Source organism: Nerophis ophidion, linkage group LG29, assembly GCF_033978795.1.
Source record: "Nerophis ophidion isolate RoL-2023_Sa linkage group LG29, RoL_Noph_v1.0, whole genome shotgun sequence".
Lineage (NCBI taxonomy): Eukaryota > Metazoa > Chordata > Actinopteri > Syngnathiformes > Syngnathidae > Nerophis > Nerophis ophidion.
This window is the reverse complement of record NC_084639.1, coordinates 30,325,587-30,344,579: the sequence shown is the minus strand read 5'-3', so window position 1 is coordinate 30,344,579 and position 18,993 is coordinate 30,325,587. Positions and strand designations below refer to the sequence as shown.

Sequence of the window (18,993 nt, the reverse complement as noted above, 5' to 3'; positions counted from 1 at the left end):
ATTGTGTGTGTATACACTTTGGAGGTGTAAGAGAACAATAATATGATTATTAGTAATAAAAGACACTTGTGTATGTACATATCATGTATAATTGTGTGTGTATACACTTTGGAGGTGTAAGAGAACAACAATAATATGATTATTAGTAATAAAAGACACTAGTATATGTACATATCATGTATAATTGTGTGTGTATACACTTTGGAGGTGTAAGAGAACAACAATAATATGATTATTAGTAATAAAAGACACTTGTGTATGTACATATCATGTATAATTGTGTGTGTATACACTTTGGAGGTGTAAGAGAACAACAATAATATGATTATTAGTAATAAAAGACACTAGTATATGTACATATCATGTATAATTGTGTGTGTATACACTTTGGAGGTGTAAGAGAACAACAATAATATGATTATTAGTAATAAAAGACACTTGTGTATGTACATATCATGTATAATTGTGTGTGTATACACTTTGGAGGTGTAAGAGAACAACAATAATATGATTATTAGTAATAAAAGACACTTGTGTATGTACATATCATGTATAATTGTGTGTGTATACACTTTGGAGGTGTAAGAGAACAACAATAATATGATTATTAGTAATAAAAGACACTAGTATATGTACATATCATGTATAATTGTGTGTGTATACACTTTGGAGGTGTAAGAGAACAACAATAATATGATTATTAGTAATAAAAGACACTAGTATATGTACATATCATGTATAATTGTGTGTGTATACACTTTGGAGGTGTAAGAGAACAACAATAATATGATTATTAGTAATAAAAGACACTAGTATATGTACATATCATGTATAATTGTGTGTGTATACACTTTGGAGGTGTAAGAGAACAACAATAATATGATTATTAGTAATAAAAGACACTTGTATATGTACATATCATGTATAATTGTGTGTGTATACACTTTGGAGGTGTAAGAGAACAACAATAATATGATTATTAGTAATAAAAGACACTTGTGTATGTACATATCATGTATAATTGTGTGTGTATACACTTTGGAGGTGTAAGAGAACAACAATAATATGATTATTAGTAATAAAAGACACTTGTGTATGTACATATCATGTATAATTGTGTGTGTATACACTTTGGAGGTGTAAGAGAACAACAATAATATGATTATAAGTAATAAAAGACACTTGTGTATGTACATATCATGTATAATTGTGTGTGTATACACTTTGGAGGTGTAAGAGAACAACAATAATATGATTATAAGTAATAAAAGACACTTGTATATGTACATATCATGTATAATTGTGTGTGTATACACTTTGGAGGTGTAAGAGAACAACAATAATATGATTATTAGTAATAAAAGACACTTGTGTATGTACATATCATGTATAATTGTGTGTGTATACACTTTGGAGGTGTAAGAGAACAACAATAATATGATTATTAGTAATAAAAGACACTTGTGTATGTACATATCATGTATAATTGTGTGTGTATACACTTTGGAGGTGTAAGAGAACAACAATAATATGATTATTAGTAATAAAAGACACTTGTATATGTACATATCATGTATAATTGTGTGTGTATACACTTTGGAGGTGTAAGAGAACAACAATAATATGATTATTAGTAATAAAAGACACTTGTGTATGTACATATCATGTATAATTGTGTGTGTATACACTTTGGAGGTGTAAGAGAACAACAATAATATGATTATTAGTAATAAAAGACACTAGTATATGTACATATCATGTATAATTGTGTGTGTATACACTTTGGAGGTGTAAGAGAACAACAATAATATGATTATTAGTAATAAAAGACACTTGTATATGCACATATCATGTATAATTGTGTGTGTATACACTTTGGAGGTGTAAGAGAACAACAATAATATGATTATTAGTAATAAAAGACACTAGTATATGTACATATCATGTATAATTGTGTGTGTATACACTTTGGAGGTGTAAGAGAACAACAATAATATGATTATTAGTAATAAAAGACACTTGTATATGTACATATCATGTATAATTGTGTGTGTATACACTTTGGAGGTGTAAGAGAACAACAATAATATGATTATTAGTAATAAAAGACACTTGTGTATGTACATATCATGTATAATTGTGTGTGTATACACTTTGGAGGTGTAAGAGAACAACAATAATATGATTATTAGTAATAAAAGACACTTGTATATGTACATATCATGTATAATTGTGTGTGTATACACTTTGGAGGTGTAAGAGAACAACAATAATATGATTATTAGTAATAAAAGACACTTGTATATGTACATATCATGTATAATTGTGTGTGTATACACTTTGGAGGTGTAAGAGAACAACAATAATATGATTATTAGTAATAAAAGACACTAGTATATGTACATATCATGTATAATTGTGTGTGTATACACTTTGGAGGTGTAAGAGAACAACAATAATATGATTATTAGTAATAAAAGACACTAGTATATGTACATATCATGTATAATTGTGTGTGTGTATACACTTTGGAGGTGTAAGAGAACAACAATAATATGATTATTAGTAATAAAAGACACTTGTATATGTACATATCATGTATAATTGTGTGTGTGTATACACTTTGGAGGTGTAAGAGAACAACAATAATATGATTATTAGTAATAAAAGACACTTGTGTATGTACATATCATGTATAATTGTGTGTGTATACACTTTGGAGGTGTAAGAGAACAACAATAATATGATTATTAGTAATAAAAGACACTTGTATATGTACATATCATGTATAATTGTGTGTGTATACACTTTGGAGGTGTAAGAGAACAACAATAATATGATTATTAGTAATAAAAGACACTAGTATATGTACATATCATGTATAATTGTGTGTGTATACACTTTGGAGGTGTAGAGAACAACAATAATATGATTATTAGTAATAAAAGACACTAGTATATGTACATATCATGTATAATTGTGTGTGTATACACTTTGGAGGTGTAAGAGAACAACAATAATATGATTATTAGTAATAAAAGACACTAGTATATGTACATATCATGTATAATTGTGTGTGTATACACTTTGGAGGTGTAAGAGAACAACAATAATATGATTATTAGTAATAAAAGACACTTGTATATGTACATATCATGTATAATTGTGTGTGTGTATACACTTTGGAGGTGTAAGAGAACAACAATAATATGATTATTAGTAATAAAAGACACTTGTGTATGTACATATCATGTATAATTGTGTGTGTGTATACACTTTGGAGGTGTAAGAGAACAATAATATGATTATTAGTAATAAAAGACACTTGTATATGTACATATCATGTATAATTGTGTGTGTATACACTTTGGAGGTGTAAGAGAACAACAATAATATGATTATTAGTAATAAAAGACACTAGTATATGTACATATCATGTATAATTGTGTGTGTATACACTTTGGAGGTGTAAGAGAACAACAATAATATGATTATTAGTAATAAAAGACACTTGTGTATGTACATATCATGTATAATTGTGTGTGTATACACTTTGGAGGTGTAAGAGAACAACAATAATATGATTATTAGTAATAAAAGACACTTGTGTATGTACATATCATGTATAATTGTGTGTGTATACACTTTGGAGGTGTAAGAGAACAACAATAATATGATTATTAGTAATAAAAGACACTAGTATATGTACATATCATGTATAATTGTGTGTGTATACACTTTGGAGGTGTAAGAGAACAACAATAATATGATTATTAGTAATAAAAGACACTTGTGTATGTACATATCATGTATAATTGTGTGTGTATACACTTTGGAGGTGTAAGAGAACAACAATAATATGATTATTAGTAATAAAAGACACTAGTATATGTACATATCATGTATAATTGTGTGTGTATACACTTTGGAGGTGTAAGAGAACAACAATAATATGATTATTAGTAATAAAAGACACTTGTATATGCACATATCATGTATAATTGTGTGTGTATACACTTTGGAGGTGTAAGAGAACAACAATAATATGATTATTAGTAATAAAAGACACTTGTATATGTACATATCATGTATAATTGTGTGTGTATACACTTTGGAGGTGTAAGAGAACAACAATAATATGATTATTAGTAATAAAAGACACTTGTGTATGTACATATCATGTATAATTGTGTGTGTATACACTTTGGAGGTGTAAGAGAACAACAATAATATGATTATAAGTAATAAAAGACACTTGTGTATGTACATATCATGTATAATTGTGTGTGTATACACTTTGGAGGTGTAAGAGAACAACAATAATATGATTATAAGTAATAAAAGACACTAGTATATGTACATATCATGTATAATTGTGTGTGTATACACTTTGGAGGTGTAAGAGAACAATAATATGATTATTAGTAATAAAAGACACTTGTGTATGTACATATCATGTATAATTGTGTGTGTATACACTTTGGAGGTGTAAGAGAACAACAATAATATGATTATTAGTAATAAAAGACACTAGTATATGTACATATCATGTATAATTGTGTGTGTATACACTTTGGAGGTGTAAGAGAACAACAATAATATGATTATTAGTAATAAAAGACACTTGTGTATGTACATATCATGTATAATTGTGTGTGTATACACTTTGGAGGTGTAAGAGAACAACAATAATATGATTATTAGTAATAAAAGACACTAGTATATGTACATATCATGTATAATTGTGTGTGTATACACTTTGGAGGTGTAAGAGAACAACAATAATATGATTATTAGTAATAAAAGACACTTGTATATGTACATATCATGTATAATTGTGTGTGTATACACTTTGGAGGTGTAAGAGAACAACAATAATATGATTATTAGTAATAAAAGACACTTGTGTATGTACATATCATGTATAATTGTGTGTGTATACACTTTGGAGGTGTAAGAGAACAACAATAATATGATTATTAGTAATAAAAGACACTTGTGTATGTACATATCATGTATAATTGTGTGTGTATACACTTTGGAGGTGTAAGAGAACAACAATAATATGATTATAAGTAATAAAAGACACTTGTGTATGTACATATCATGTATAATTGTGTGTGTATACACTTTGGAGGTGTAAGAGAACAACAATAATATGATTATAAGTAATAAAAGACACTAGTATATGTACATATCATGTATAATTGTGTGTGTATACACTTTGGAGGTGTAAGAGACAACAATAATATGATTATTAGTAATAAAAGACACTTGTGTATGTACATATCATGTATAATTGTGTGTGTATACACTTTGGAGGTGTAAGAGAACAACAATAATATGATTATTAGTAATAAAAGACACTAGTATATGTACATATCATGTATAATTGTGTGTGTATACACTTTGGAGGTGTAAGAGAACAACAATAATATGATTATTAGTAATAAAAGACACTTGTGTATGTACATATCATGTATAATTGTGTGTGTATACACTTTGGAGGTGTAAGAGAACAACAATAATATGATTATTAGTAATAAAAGACACTAGTATATGTACATATCATGTATAATTGTGTGTGTATACACTTTGGAGGTGTAAGAGAACAACAATAATATGATTATTAGTAATAAAAGACACTTGTGTATGTACATATCATGTATAATTGTGTGTGTATACACTTTGGAGGTGTAAGAGAACAACAATAATATGATTATTAGTAATAAAAGACACTTGTGTATGTACATATCATGTATAATTGTGTGTGTATACACTTTGGAGGTGTAAGAGAACAACAATAATATGATTATTAGTAATAAAAGACACTAGTATATGTACATATCATGTATAATTGTGTGTGTATACACTTTGGAGGTGTAAGAGAACAACAATAATATGATTATTAGTAATAAAAGACACTAGTATATGTACATATCATGTATAATTGTGTGTGTGTATACACTTTGGAGGTGTAAGAGAACAACAATAATATGATTATTAGTAATAAAAGACACTTGTATATGTACATATCATGTATAATTGTGTGTGTGTATACACTTTGGAGGTGTAAGAGAACAACAATAATATGATTATTAGTAATAAAAGACACTTGTGTATGTACATATCATGTATAATTGTGTGTGTGTATACACTTTGGAGGTGTAAGAGAACAATAATATGATTATTAGTAATAAAAGACACTTGTATATGTACATATCATGTATAATTGTGTGTGTATACACTTTGGAGGTGTAAGAGAACAACAATAATATGATTATTAGTAATAAAAGACACTAGTATATGTACATATCATGTATAATTGTGTGTGTATACACTTTGGAGGTGTAAGAGAACAACAATAATATGATTATTAGTAATAAAAGACACTTGTGTATGTACATATCATGTATAATTGTGTGTGTATACACTTTGGAGGTGTAAGAGAACAACAATAATATGATTATTAGTAATAAAAGACACTAGTATATGTACATATCATGTATAATTGTGTGTGTATACACTTTGGAGGTGTAAGAGAACAACAATAATATGATTATTAGTAATAAAAGACACTTGTATATGCACATATCATGTATAATTGTGTGTGTATACACTTTGGAGGTGTAAGAGAACAACAATAATATGATTATTAGTAATAAAAGACACTAGTATATGTACATATCATGTATAATTGTGTGTGTGTATACACTTTGGAGGTGTAAGAGAACAACAATAATATGATTATTAGTAATAAAAGACACTTGTATATGTACATATCATGTATAATTGTGTGTGTATACACTTTGGAGGTGTAAGAGAACAACAATAATATGATTATTAGTAATAAAAGACACTAGTATATGTACATATCATGTATAATTGTGTGTGTATACACTTTGGAGGTGTAAGAGAACAACAATAATATGATTATTAGTAATAAAAGACACTTGTATATGTACATATCATGTATAATTGTGTGTGTGTATACACTTTGGAGGTGTAAGAGAACAACAATAATATGATTATTAGTAATAAAAGACACTTGTGTATGTACATATCATGTATAATTGTGTGTGTGTATACACTTTGGAGGTGTAAGAGAACAATAATATGATTATTAGTAATAAAAGACACTTGTATATGTACATATCATGTATAATTGTGTGTGTATACACTTTGGAGGTGTAAGAGAACAACAATAATATGATTATTAGTAATAAAAGACACTAGTATATGTACATATCATGTATAATTGTGTGTGTATACACTTTGGAGGTGTAAGAGAACAACAATAATATGATTATTAGTAATAAAAGACACTTGTGTATGTACATATCATGTATAATTGTGTGTGTATACACTTTGGAGGTGTAAGAGAACAACAATAATATGATTATTAGTAATAAAAGACACTTGTATATGTACATATCATGTATAATTGTGTGTGTATACACTTTGGAGGTGTAAGAGAACAACAATAATATGATTATTAGTAATAAAAGACACTAGTATATGTACATATCATGTATAATTGTGTGTGTATACACTTTGGAGGTGTAAGAGAACAACAATAATATGATTATTAGTAATAAAAGACACTAGTATATGTACATATCATGTATAATTGTGTGTGTATACACTTTGGAGGTGTAAGAGAACAACAATAATATGATTATTAGTAATAAAAGACACTAGTATATGTACATATCATGTATAATTGTGTGTGTGTATACACTTTGGAGGTGTAAGAGAACAACAATAATATGATTATTAGTAATAAAAGACACTTGTATATGTACATATCATGTATAATTGTGTGTGTGTATACACTTTGGAGGTGTAAGAGAACAACAATAATATGATTATTAGTAATAAAAGACACTTGTGTATGTACATATCATGTATAATTGTGTGTGTGTATACACTTTGGAGGTGTAAGAGAACAATAATATGATTATTAGTAATAAAAGACACTTGTATATGTACATATCATGTATAATTGTGTGTGTATACACTTTGGAGGTGTAAGAGAACAACAATAATATGATTATTAGTAATAAAAGACACTAGTATATGTACATATCATGTATAATTGTGTGTGTATACACTTTGGAGGTGTAAGAGAACAACAATAATATGATTATTAGTAATAAAAGACACTTGTGTATGTACATATCATGTATAATTGTGTGTGTATACACTTTGGAGGTGTAAGAGAACAACAATAATATGATTATTAGTAATAAAAGACACTAGTATATGTACATATCATGTATAATTGTGTGTGTATACACTTTGGAGGTGTAAGAGAACAACAATAATATGATTATTAGTAATAAAAGACACTTGTATATGCACATATCATGTATAATTGTGTGTGTATACACTTTGGAGGTGTAAGAGAACAACAATAATATGATTATTAGTAATAAAAGACACTTGTATATGTACATATCATGTATAATTGTGTGTGTATACACTTTGGAGGTGTAAGAGAACAACAATAATATGATTATTAGTAATAAAAGACACTTGTGTATGTACATATCATGTATAATTGTGTGTGTATACACTTTGGAGGTGTAAGAGAACAACAATAATATGATTATAAGTAATAAAAGACACTTGTGTATGTACATATCATGTATAATTGTGTGTGTATACACTTTGGAGGTGTAAGAGAACAACAATAATATGATTATAAGTAATAAAAGACACTAGTATATGTACATATCATGTATAATTGTGTGTGTATACACTTTGGAGGTGTAAGAGAACAATAATATGATTATTAGTAATAAAAGACACTTGTGTATGTACATATCATGTATAATTGTGTGTGTATACACTTTGGAGGTGTAAGAGAACAACAATAATATGATTATTAGTAATAAAAGACACTAGTATATGTACATATCATGTATAATTGTGTGTGTATACACTTTGGAGGTGTAAGAGAACAACAATAATATGATTATTAGTAATAAAAGACACTTGTGTATGTACATATCATGTATAATTGTGTGTGTATACACTTTGGAGGTGTAAGAGAACAACAATAATATGATTATTAGTAATAAAAGACACTAGTATATGTACATATCATGTATAATTGTGTGTGTATACACTTTGGAGGTGTAAGAGAACAACAATAATATGATTATTAGTAATAAAAGACACTTGTATATGCACATATCATGTATAATTGTGTGTGTATACACTTTGGAGGTGTAAGAGAACAACAATAATATGATTATTAGTAATAAAAGACACTTGTGTAAGTACATATCATGTATAATTGTGTGTGTATACACTTTGGAGGTGTAAGAGAACAACAATAATATGATTATTAGTAATAAAAGACACTTGTGTATGTACATATCATGTATAATTGTGTGTGTATACACTTTGGAGGTGTAAGAGAACAACAATAATATGATTATAAGTAATAAAAGACACTTGTGTATGTACATATCATGTATAATTGTGTGTGTATACACTTTGGAGGTGTAAGAGAACAACAATAATATGATTATAAGTAATAAAAGACACTAGTATATGTACATATCATGTATAATTGTGTGTGTATACACTTTGGAGGTGTAAGAGAACAATAATATGATTATTAGTAATAAAAGACACTTGTGTATGTACATATCATGTATAATTGTGTGTGTATACACTTTGGAGGTGTAAGAGAACAACAATAATATGATTATTAGTAATAAAAGACACTAGTATATGTACATATCATGTATAATTGTGTGTGTATACACTTTGGAGGTGTAAGAGAACAACAATAATATGATTATTAGTAATAAAAGACACTTGTGTATGTACATATCATGTATAATTGTGTGTGTATACACTTTGGAGGTGTAAGAGAACAACAATAATATGATTATTAGTAATAAAAGACACTAGTATATGTACATATCATGTATAATTGTGTGTGTATACACTTTGGAGGTGTAAGAGAACAACAATAATATGATTATTAGTAATAAAAGACACTTGTGTATGTACATATCATGTATAATTGTGTGTGTATACACTTTGGAGGTGTAAGAGAACAACAATAATATGATTATTAGTAATAAAAGACACTTGTGTATGTACATATCATGTATAATTGTGTGTGTATACACTTTGGAGGTGTAAGAGAACAACAATAATATGATTATTAGTAATAAAAGACACTAGTATATGTACATATCATGTATAATTGTGTGTGTATACACTTTGGAGGTGTAAGAGAACAACAATAATATGATTATTAGTAATAAAAGACACTAGTATATGTACATATCATGTATAATTGTGTGTGTGTATACACTTTGGAGGTGTAAGAGAACAACAATAATATGATTATTAGTAATAAAAGACACTTGTATATGTACATATCATGTATAATTGTGTGTGTGTATACACTTTGGAGGTGTAAGAGAACAACAATAATATGATTATTAGTAATAAAAGACACTTGTGTATGTACATATCATGTATAATTGTGTGTGTGTATACACTTTGGAGGTGTAAGAGAACAATAATATGATTATTAGTAATAAAAGACACTTGTATATGTACATATCATGTATAATTGTGTGTGTATACACTTTGGAGGTGTAAGAGAACAACAATAATATGATTATTAGTAATAAAAGACACTAGTATATGTACATATCATGTATAATTGTGTGTGTATACACTTTGGAGGTGTAAGAGAACAACAATAATATGATTATTAGTAATAAAAGACACTTGTGTATGTACATATCATGTATAATTGTGTGTGTATACACTTTGGAGGTGTAAGAGAACAACAATAATATGATTATTAGTAATAAAAGACACTAGTATATGTACATATCATGTATAATTGTGTGTGTATACACTTTGGAGGTGTAAGAGAACAACAATAATATGATTATTAGTAATAAAAGACACTTGTATATGCACATATCATGTATAATTGTGTGTGTATACACTTTGGAGGTGTAAGAGAACAACAATAATATGATTATTAGTAATAAAAGACACTTGTATATGTACATATCATGTATAATTGTGTGTGTATACACTTTGGAGGTGTAAGAGAACAACAATAATATGATTATTAGTAATAAAAGACACTTGTGTATGTACATATCATGTATAATTGTGTGTGTATACACTTTGGAGGTGTAAGAGAACAACAATAATATGATTATAAGTAATAAAAGACACTTGTGTATGTACATATCATGTATAATTGTGTGTGTATACACTTTGGAGGTGTAAGAGAAAAACAATAATATGATTATAAGTAATAAAAGACACTAGTATATGTACATATCATGTATAATTGTGTGTGTATACACTTTGGAGGTGTAAGAGAACAATAATATGATTATTAGTAATAAAAGACACTTGTGTATGTACATATCATGTATAATTGTGTGTGTATACACTTTGGAGGTGTAAGAGAACAACAATAATATGATTATTAGTAATAAAAGACACTAGTATATGTACATATCATGTATAATTGTGTGTGTATACACTTTGGAGGTGTAAGAGAACAACAATAATATGATTATTAGTAATAAAAGACACTTGTATATGCACATATCATGTATAATTGTGTGTGTATACACTTTGGAGGTGTAAGAGAACAACAATAATATGATTATTAGTAATAAAAGACACTTGTGTAAGTACATATCATGTATAATTGTGTGTGTATACACTTTGGAGGTGTAAGAGAACAACAATAATATGATTATTAGTAATAAAAGACACTTGTGTATGTACATATCATGTATAATTGTGTGTGTATACACTTTGGAGGTGTAAGAGAACAACAATAATATGATTATAAGTAATAAAAGACACTTGTGTATGTACATATCATGTATAATTGTGTGTGTATACACTTTGGAGGTGTAAGAGAACAACAATAATATGATTATAAGTAATAAAAGACACTAGTATATGTACATATCATGTATAATTGTGTGTGTATACACTTTGGAGGTGTAAGAGAACAATAATATGATTATTAGTAATAAAAGACACTTGTATATGTACATATCATGTATAATTGTGTGTGTATACACTTTGGAGGTGTAAGAGAACAACAATAATATGATTATTAGTAATAAAAGACACTTGTGTATGTACATATCATGTATAATTGTGTGTGTATACACTTTGGAGGTGTAAGAGAACAACAATAATATGATTATTAGTAATAAAAGACACTAGTATATGTACATATCATGTATAATTGTGTGTGTATACACTTTGGAGGTGTAAGAGAACAACAATAATATGATTATTAGTAATAAAAGACACTTGTATATGCACATATCATGTATAATTGTGTGTGTATACACTTTGGAGGTGTAAGAGAACAACAATAATATGATTATTAGTAATAAAAGACACTTGTGTATGTACATATCATGTATAATTGTGTGTGTATACACTTTGGAGGTGTAAGAGAACAACAATAATATGATTATTAGTAATAAAAGACACTAGTATATGTACATATCATGTATAATTGTGTGTGTATACACTTTGGAGGTGTAAGAGAACAACAATAATATGATTATTAGTAATAAAAGACACTTGTATATGCACATATCATGTATAATTGTGTGTGTATACACTTTGGAGGTGTAAGAGAACAACAATAATATGATTATTAGTAATAAAAGACACTTGTGTAAGTACATATCATGTATAATTGTGTGTGTATACACTTTGGAGGTGTAAGAGAACAACAATAATATGATTATTAGTAATAAAAGACACTTGTGTAAGTACATATCATGTATAATTGTGTGTGTATACACTTTGGAGGTGTAAGAGAACAACAATAATATGATTATTAGTAATAAAAGACACTTGTGTATGTACATATCATGTATAATTGTGTGTGTATACACTTTGGAGGTGTAAGAGAACAACAATAATATGATTATTACTAATAAAAGACACTAGTATATGTACATATCATGTATAATTGTGTGTGTATACACTTTGGAGGTGTAAGAGAACAATAATATGATTATTAGTAATAAAAGACACTTGTATATGTACATATCATGTATAATTGTGTGTGTATACACTTTGGAGGTGTAAGAGAACAACAATAATATGATTATTAGTAATAAAAGACACTAGTATATGTACATATCATGTATAATTGTGTGTGTATACACTTTGGAGGTGTAAGAGAACAACAATAATATGATTATTAGTAATAAAAGACACTAGTATATGTACATATCATGTATAATTGTGTGTGTATACACTTTGGAGGTGTAAGAGAACAACAATAATATGATTATTAGTAATAAAAGACACTTGTGTATGTACATATCATGTATAATTGTGTGTGTATACACTTTGGAGGTGTAAGAGAACAACAATAATATGATTATTCATCATTTGCCACACTGATCGATAACATTTTCACCGATCAACCGGAGAATCAAATAACAGCAGGATTACTATTTAATGACATAAGTGATCATCTACCTGTATTCAGCATTTTCCACAATTTCTTTGATAGGAGAAAAGATAAAAAAGCTGTCCAATATAGATTTATTAGACATCAAACACACGAAACTATGGCAGCATTCAAGTCTGAGTTATGGAGGGAGGTTTATACCTCCACAGACCCGGATGAGGCATATGAAACTTTCCTTAATGTTTTCATAAAACTGTACGATAAGCACTGTCCAAATAAAAACATGTCATTAAAGACAGCACCGTTAAAGACAAACCGTGGATCACAAGAGGAATACTGAAGTCTTGCAAAAAGAAAAATTATCTTTACAGAAGACATTTAAAGTACAGAACCAAAGAAACTGAACACAAATATAAAACGTACAAAAATAAGTTAACACAAATGATAAAGCACTGCAAGCGAACATATTACTGTAACCTATTAGAACAACATCAAAATAGCATCCAGGGTACGTGGAAAGTTTTAAATGGTATCATTAAAAAAAAAGACATGACACATAAGGAACATCCTAGCTATTTTATAGAAAATAATCTAACTATAAATGACCCTAAAGGGATAACTGATGCTTTTAACAACTTTTTTGTAAATGTTGGACCTCATCTAGCAAATGAAATTGTACAACCTGAAAACAGTGCAAAATTTAATGAACAAACCATTCAAAACTTTTGAATCGTTTTTTATTTCCCCCCGTAAATGAAAGTGAAATCAAAACAATTGTAAATTCTCAGGAAAACAAGAAGTCAACAGACTGCTGTGACTTGGACTTTTCTCTGATCAAGGTAGTTGTTGATTTTATAGCTGTTCCCTTCACTTATATTTGCAATATTTCTTTTATAAAAGGTGTCTTCCCAAAGAAAATGAAAACGGCAAAAGTCATTCCCATTTTTAAAAGTGGAGATAAGCATCAGTTCACAAACTATAGGCCTATTTCTTTACCCTCACAATTTTCAAAAGTCCTTGAAATATTATTTAAATAAATAAATGATAAATGGGTTGTACTTGTATAGCACTTTTCTACCTTCAAGGTACTCAAAGCGCTTTGACACTACTTCCACATTCACACACACATTCACACACTGATGGAGGGAGCTGCCATGCAAGGCGCCAACCAGCACCCATCAGGAGCAAGGGTGAAGTGTCTCGCTCAGGACACAACGAGGTTGGTTCTAGGTGGGATTTGAACCAGGGACCCTCGGATTGCGCACGGCCACTCTTCCACTGCGCCACGCCGTCCACGCCTTGTGTCAAGACTTGACAGTTTTATTGATAAGCATCACTTGCTAAGTGAACACCAATACGGTTTTCGATCCAACAGGTCCACTTCCATGGCAGTGATGGAAGTAGTTGAGGAGGTAACCACTGCAATTGATAAGAGGGACTTTGCTGTTGGTGTTTTTATTGACCTGAGCAAGGCCTTTGACACCATTGATCACACATTACTTTTAAACAAAATGCAGAGGTATGGTGTCAGAGGTCTTGCTCATGATTGGTTGAAAAGTTATCTTGGTGGCATAGAGCAGTATGTGTATATGAACAATGTAGATTCAGACTAAAAGATCATAACACATGGAGTACCCCAAGGTTCTGTACTGGGACCAAAATTGTTTTTACTATATATTAATGATATTTCTAAAATCCTTAAAAAACTCAACTGTATTCTTTTTGCTGATGATACAAGTCTGTATTATTCTGGGCAAGACCTTGACCAACTCCTAGAGACTGTAAAGATCGAACTCCACATACTAAAGCAATAGTTTGATGGCAATAAACTATCAATCAACCTAAATAAAACTAAATATATAATTTTTGGAAATAGGAAAAATAACATACAGCGTCATATAAGAATTGATGATATGGAGATAGAAAGGGTGTATTCAATAACATTTTTGGGAATCTATATAGATGATAAATTAAATTGGAAACTGTACATAAATATACTTAAGACAAAGATGGCAAAAAATATTGCTATGTTACATAAAATTTAAAACTCTGTGAATCAAAAGGCTCTTATCATGTTATATAATTCTTTCATACTCCCATATCTTAATTATTGTGTTGAAATCTGGGGTAACAATTACAAATCAAACATCAACTCTATATTTTTACTTCAAAAGAAAGCGATTAGAATTGTAACTTATGCGAATTATCATGACCATACCAATGCTCTGTTCATTCAATTAAAAACATTAAAACTGCACCATCTTGTTGACCTCAATACTACTATTGTGGCTTTCAAAGCTCATAACCACATGCTGCCTGGGAGTCTACAAGTGAGATTTAAACCCAGAGAGAATCCCTATGACCTCAGAGGTTCAGCTTTCAGAAAGCCAAAATAAGAACACGCTTAAAAAGTAGATGTGTTTCTGTTCGAGGAGTTCAACTGTGGAACAGCTTGGATGATTCCTTCAAATGTTCCAGTTCCGTTCACACATTGAAAAAACACTTTAAGACCAATGTCTTGAAAAAATATATCACTCTTGAATTAACATTGTAGTTAATACTATGATGAATGTTAATTAAAAATTAAACATGAGATATAAATAATAATAGAAGTACAATTGTTTGTATATATTGTATATATAATTAGTGCAAAGGTCTTATATGTACACAGGGATATTTCACATGCCTGTACTGTGTATAAAATTGAACTACGTTCATGTTGTTTATAATGTGTATTTATAATAACTTGTGCAAAGGACATTTTGTAATTTTCCGAAGTTTATTTTGTACTTGAAATTGTTTACAGGGTTAGGCACAATAAGTGTTTAACTTCAGCCTAAACCCTTTCGGTCTGTAACATTTTTAATTTTCAATCTCTGAATGTACAACTTTTTATTTTCAATCTATGAATGTACAACTGTTTGTTTGCTTTGTTGACCATTGACCGAAGAACAATAAACTTGAACTTGAACTAATTATTAGTAATAAAAGACACTTGTATATGTACAGATCATGTATAATTGTGTGTGTAAACACAATAAGAGAAGAAGAATGGCGCCACATATGCTGTGTCCACATGTTGTCTGCTCACTATACATCCATTCATTGTTACCTCAGCAAACATGACGCAAAATACTTGCATATGTTTTTGAGAACGACAACGACTGAATGTTTGACGACAAACAAAAATAGAAATGTTGTATTATTACATGTTATAACATTCTTTGTACAGTAGATGACGCCCTTGTATTGTGCAAATGATCAAAGAGGGAAAAAACACCTGAAGTCTTGTGACTGACATCTATTCTGCTTTACTGGATCACACTTGGGAGAGTTTTGCATCATAATAAAGTACATTCAATACTTGTTGAAATTCCCTTTTAAAAGACTTCAAAATGTAACGCTTGCCAAAAAGTAATTTGGAGGATTGAAAAAAACGTAATGAACTTCAATATGATTTATTTCATTAAAATAACTGAGATTTAGGTTGTTTTTATTCCAGAAAAGATGTGTCAGTAAGTAAATATTTTCCACATCACTTTATGTTAAGTGCCATAATGTTTAGTTATGGGCTGATTCCAGGTTTTAAAAGGTATTGCATCAAGTCAAAAGTAATAGGTTGTATTATATTTTTTTAATTTTTCCAATATCGATGCAGCAACTATAAAGCAGAAAATATGTGTCAATAATTTAGAAGATACTGCAAGTCACTTTTTTGCTGGCATCATGTCGTAATTAAGGGGTTATATTTCACATAAAGTCTATTTTTTAACGTTAAGAGTTCTTATAGTGCTATAATATTTTAACATATTTCTGAAAAATATAACAATACATAATATAAGACTACTAGATAATACAATTTATTATATCGCTTTTTTAAAGCACGAAACATCTCGCGAGAGCAGAGCAGTGCTGTCTCGTGACGTCAAGTGTGCCAACTGTCGTAAAAGCACATGGAAGAAGGACAAAGAAGTGAAGGCGGACGCTAATAAGTTAGTGTTGTTATTTGTTCGCTATGATGTAAATATTTATGTCATAAAGATACATATTTAATTATTTATTTCAGGGTAGAACGTCTCAGTCTGCGAGAATCTTTGCGTTGCTTTGCTAGTCAGGACTATAAAGCTGAGAAGCGTCACGTGCTAGTTAGCTTAGCTTGTTAGCTTAGCGTGTTAGCTGCTAACAAAGAAACGCGGACGTTATCAACACTTCGCTAAGTAGAAATCAAATGTGAGTGTAAAGTGTTGTGATTGTGTGAAAATGTGCGAAAGAACGGGAGCAAAGTGTGAGGAGGAACTTTCTAAAAGAAAAGAGGAGGACAATCAACTACTGGACGCTGTTTTCAAGAAACATCAAGTTGTGTTACACATAAAAGGTTTGTTGACTTCTTACTCTCACATCTTTACTAACTTTATATTTGATTATAAACACTATTCCCTAAACATATTGTGTATAAGAAAGTAAATTGTCTTGTGGGGATGATGCACTGCCTCCAACTCGTACCTTTTTAAATGTCTTATACTTTTAAATACATTGCCTCTCAATTTGTAACCTGTAAATATTAAGAAGCTTACAGAATATGTTTTTGTTGTTCTTATTATTCCACAGATATTATTACATGTCAAATTTAGAAAAAAAAAAAACCCAGCATGTTTAAAGGAAATGAAATAAAAAGACTACTGGGTATATTTTGTTAATCAACTAATTCTAAATTTGATGTTACTTTAGAATGCTTAAGTGCAGTTCCCCTCTAATAATTTTAAATGACGGTACAGTTTGATGGTTGAGAGGCGGAACCTTTTAATTGGTTATTGTCTACAGACGTCCACAAATTCAGAACACTCGATGTTTCCACAGACAAATACATATACATTCTCAGATGAAACAGTCTAGAGAGCCAATTCCAATTCACTAGATAGTCAAAGTTAATGTAAACTTTTCAACTATTCAACATCATCATTGTCAAATGCTTACAATTACCGTATTTCCTTGAATTGCCACAGGGCATATAGTATGTGCCTGCCTTGAATTACTGCTGGGTCAAACTCGCTTGGCAAAATAATTAGCGCATGCTTAGTATTACCGCGGGCTTCACGGTGGCAGAGGGGTTAGTGCGTCTGCCTCACAATACGAAGGTCCTGCAGTCCTGGGTTCAAATCCAGGCTCGGGATCTTTCTGTGTGGAGTTTGCACGTTCTCCCCGGGAATGCGTGGGTTCCCTCCGGGTACTCCGGCTTCCTCCCACTTCCAAAGACATGCACCTGGGGATAGGCCCCTCCCACCTCCAAAGACATTCACCTGGGGATAGGTTGATTGGCAACACTAAATTGGCCCTAGTGTGTGAATGTGAGTGTGAATGTTGTCTGTCTATCTGTGTTGGCCCTGCGATGAGGTGGCGACTTGTCCAGGGTGTACTCCGCCTTCCGCCCGATTGTAGCTGAGATAGGCGCCAGCGCCCCCCGCGACCCCAAAAGGGAATAAGCGGTAGAAAATGGATGGATGGATGGATAGTATCACCGCCTGGTC

The 18,993-nt window shown here is 29.8% G+C and overlaps 3 protein-coding genes across 4 annotated transcripts in view; 2 read left to right on the top strand and 1 right to left on the bottom strand.

Moving 5' to 3' along the window:
- The window catches only part of LOC133546178 (gastrula zinc finger protein XlCGF57.1-like), a 206,690-nt gene that overhangs the window by 42,701 nt on the left and 144,996 nt on the right, over window positions 1–18,993 (bottom strand). The gene's annotated exons all lie outside the window — the stretch shown is intronic.
- LOC133546182 (zinc finger protein 568-like) overlaps window positions 1–18,993 on the top strand; it is a 99,862-nt gene that overhangs the window by 2,102 nt on the left and 78,767 nt on the right. The gene's annotated exons all lie outside the window — the stretch shown is intronic.
- LOC133546175 (zinc finger protein OZF-like) overlaps window positions 1–18,993 on the top strand; it is a 396,978-nt gene that overhangs the window by 352,579 nt on the left and 25,406 nt on the right. The window contains exon 1 of one of the 2 annotated variants that reach the window (XM_061892039.1): window positions 17,473–17,843. The exons of the other annotated variant lie outside the window; for it this stretch is intronic. Coding sequence (XP_061748023.1) covers window positions 17,729–17,843 — 115 coding nt within the window. The 5' untranslated portion in view covers window positions 17,473–17,728. Of the gene's footprint in view, window positions 1–17,472; window positions 17,844–18,993 lie in introns of those variants that run through there. 2 annotated transcript variants of the gene reach the window in all.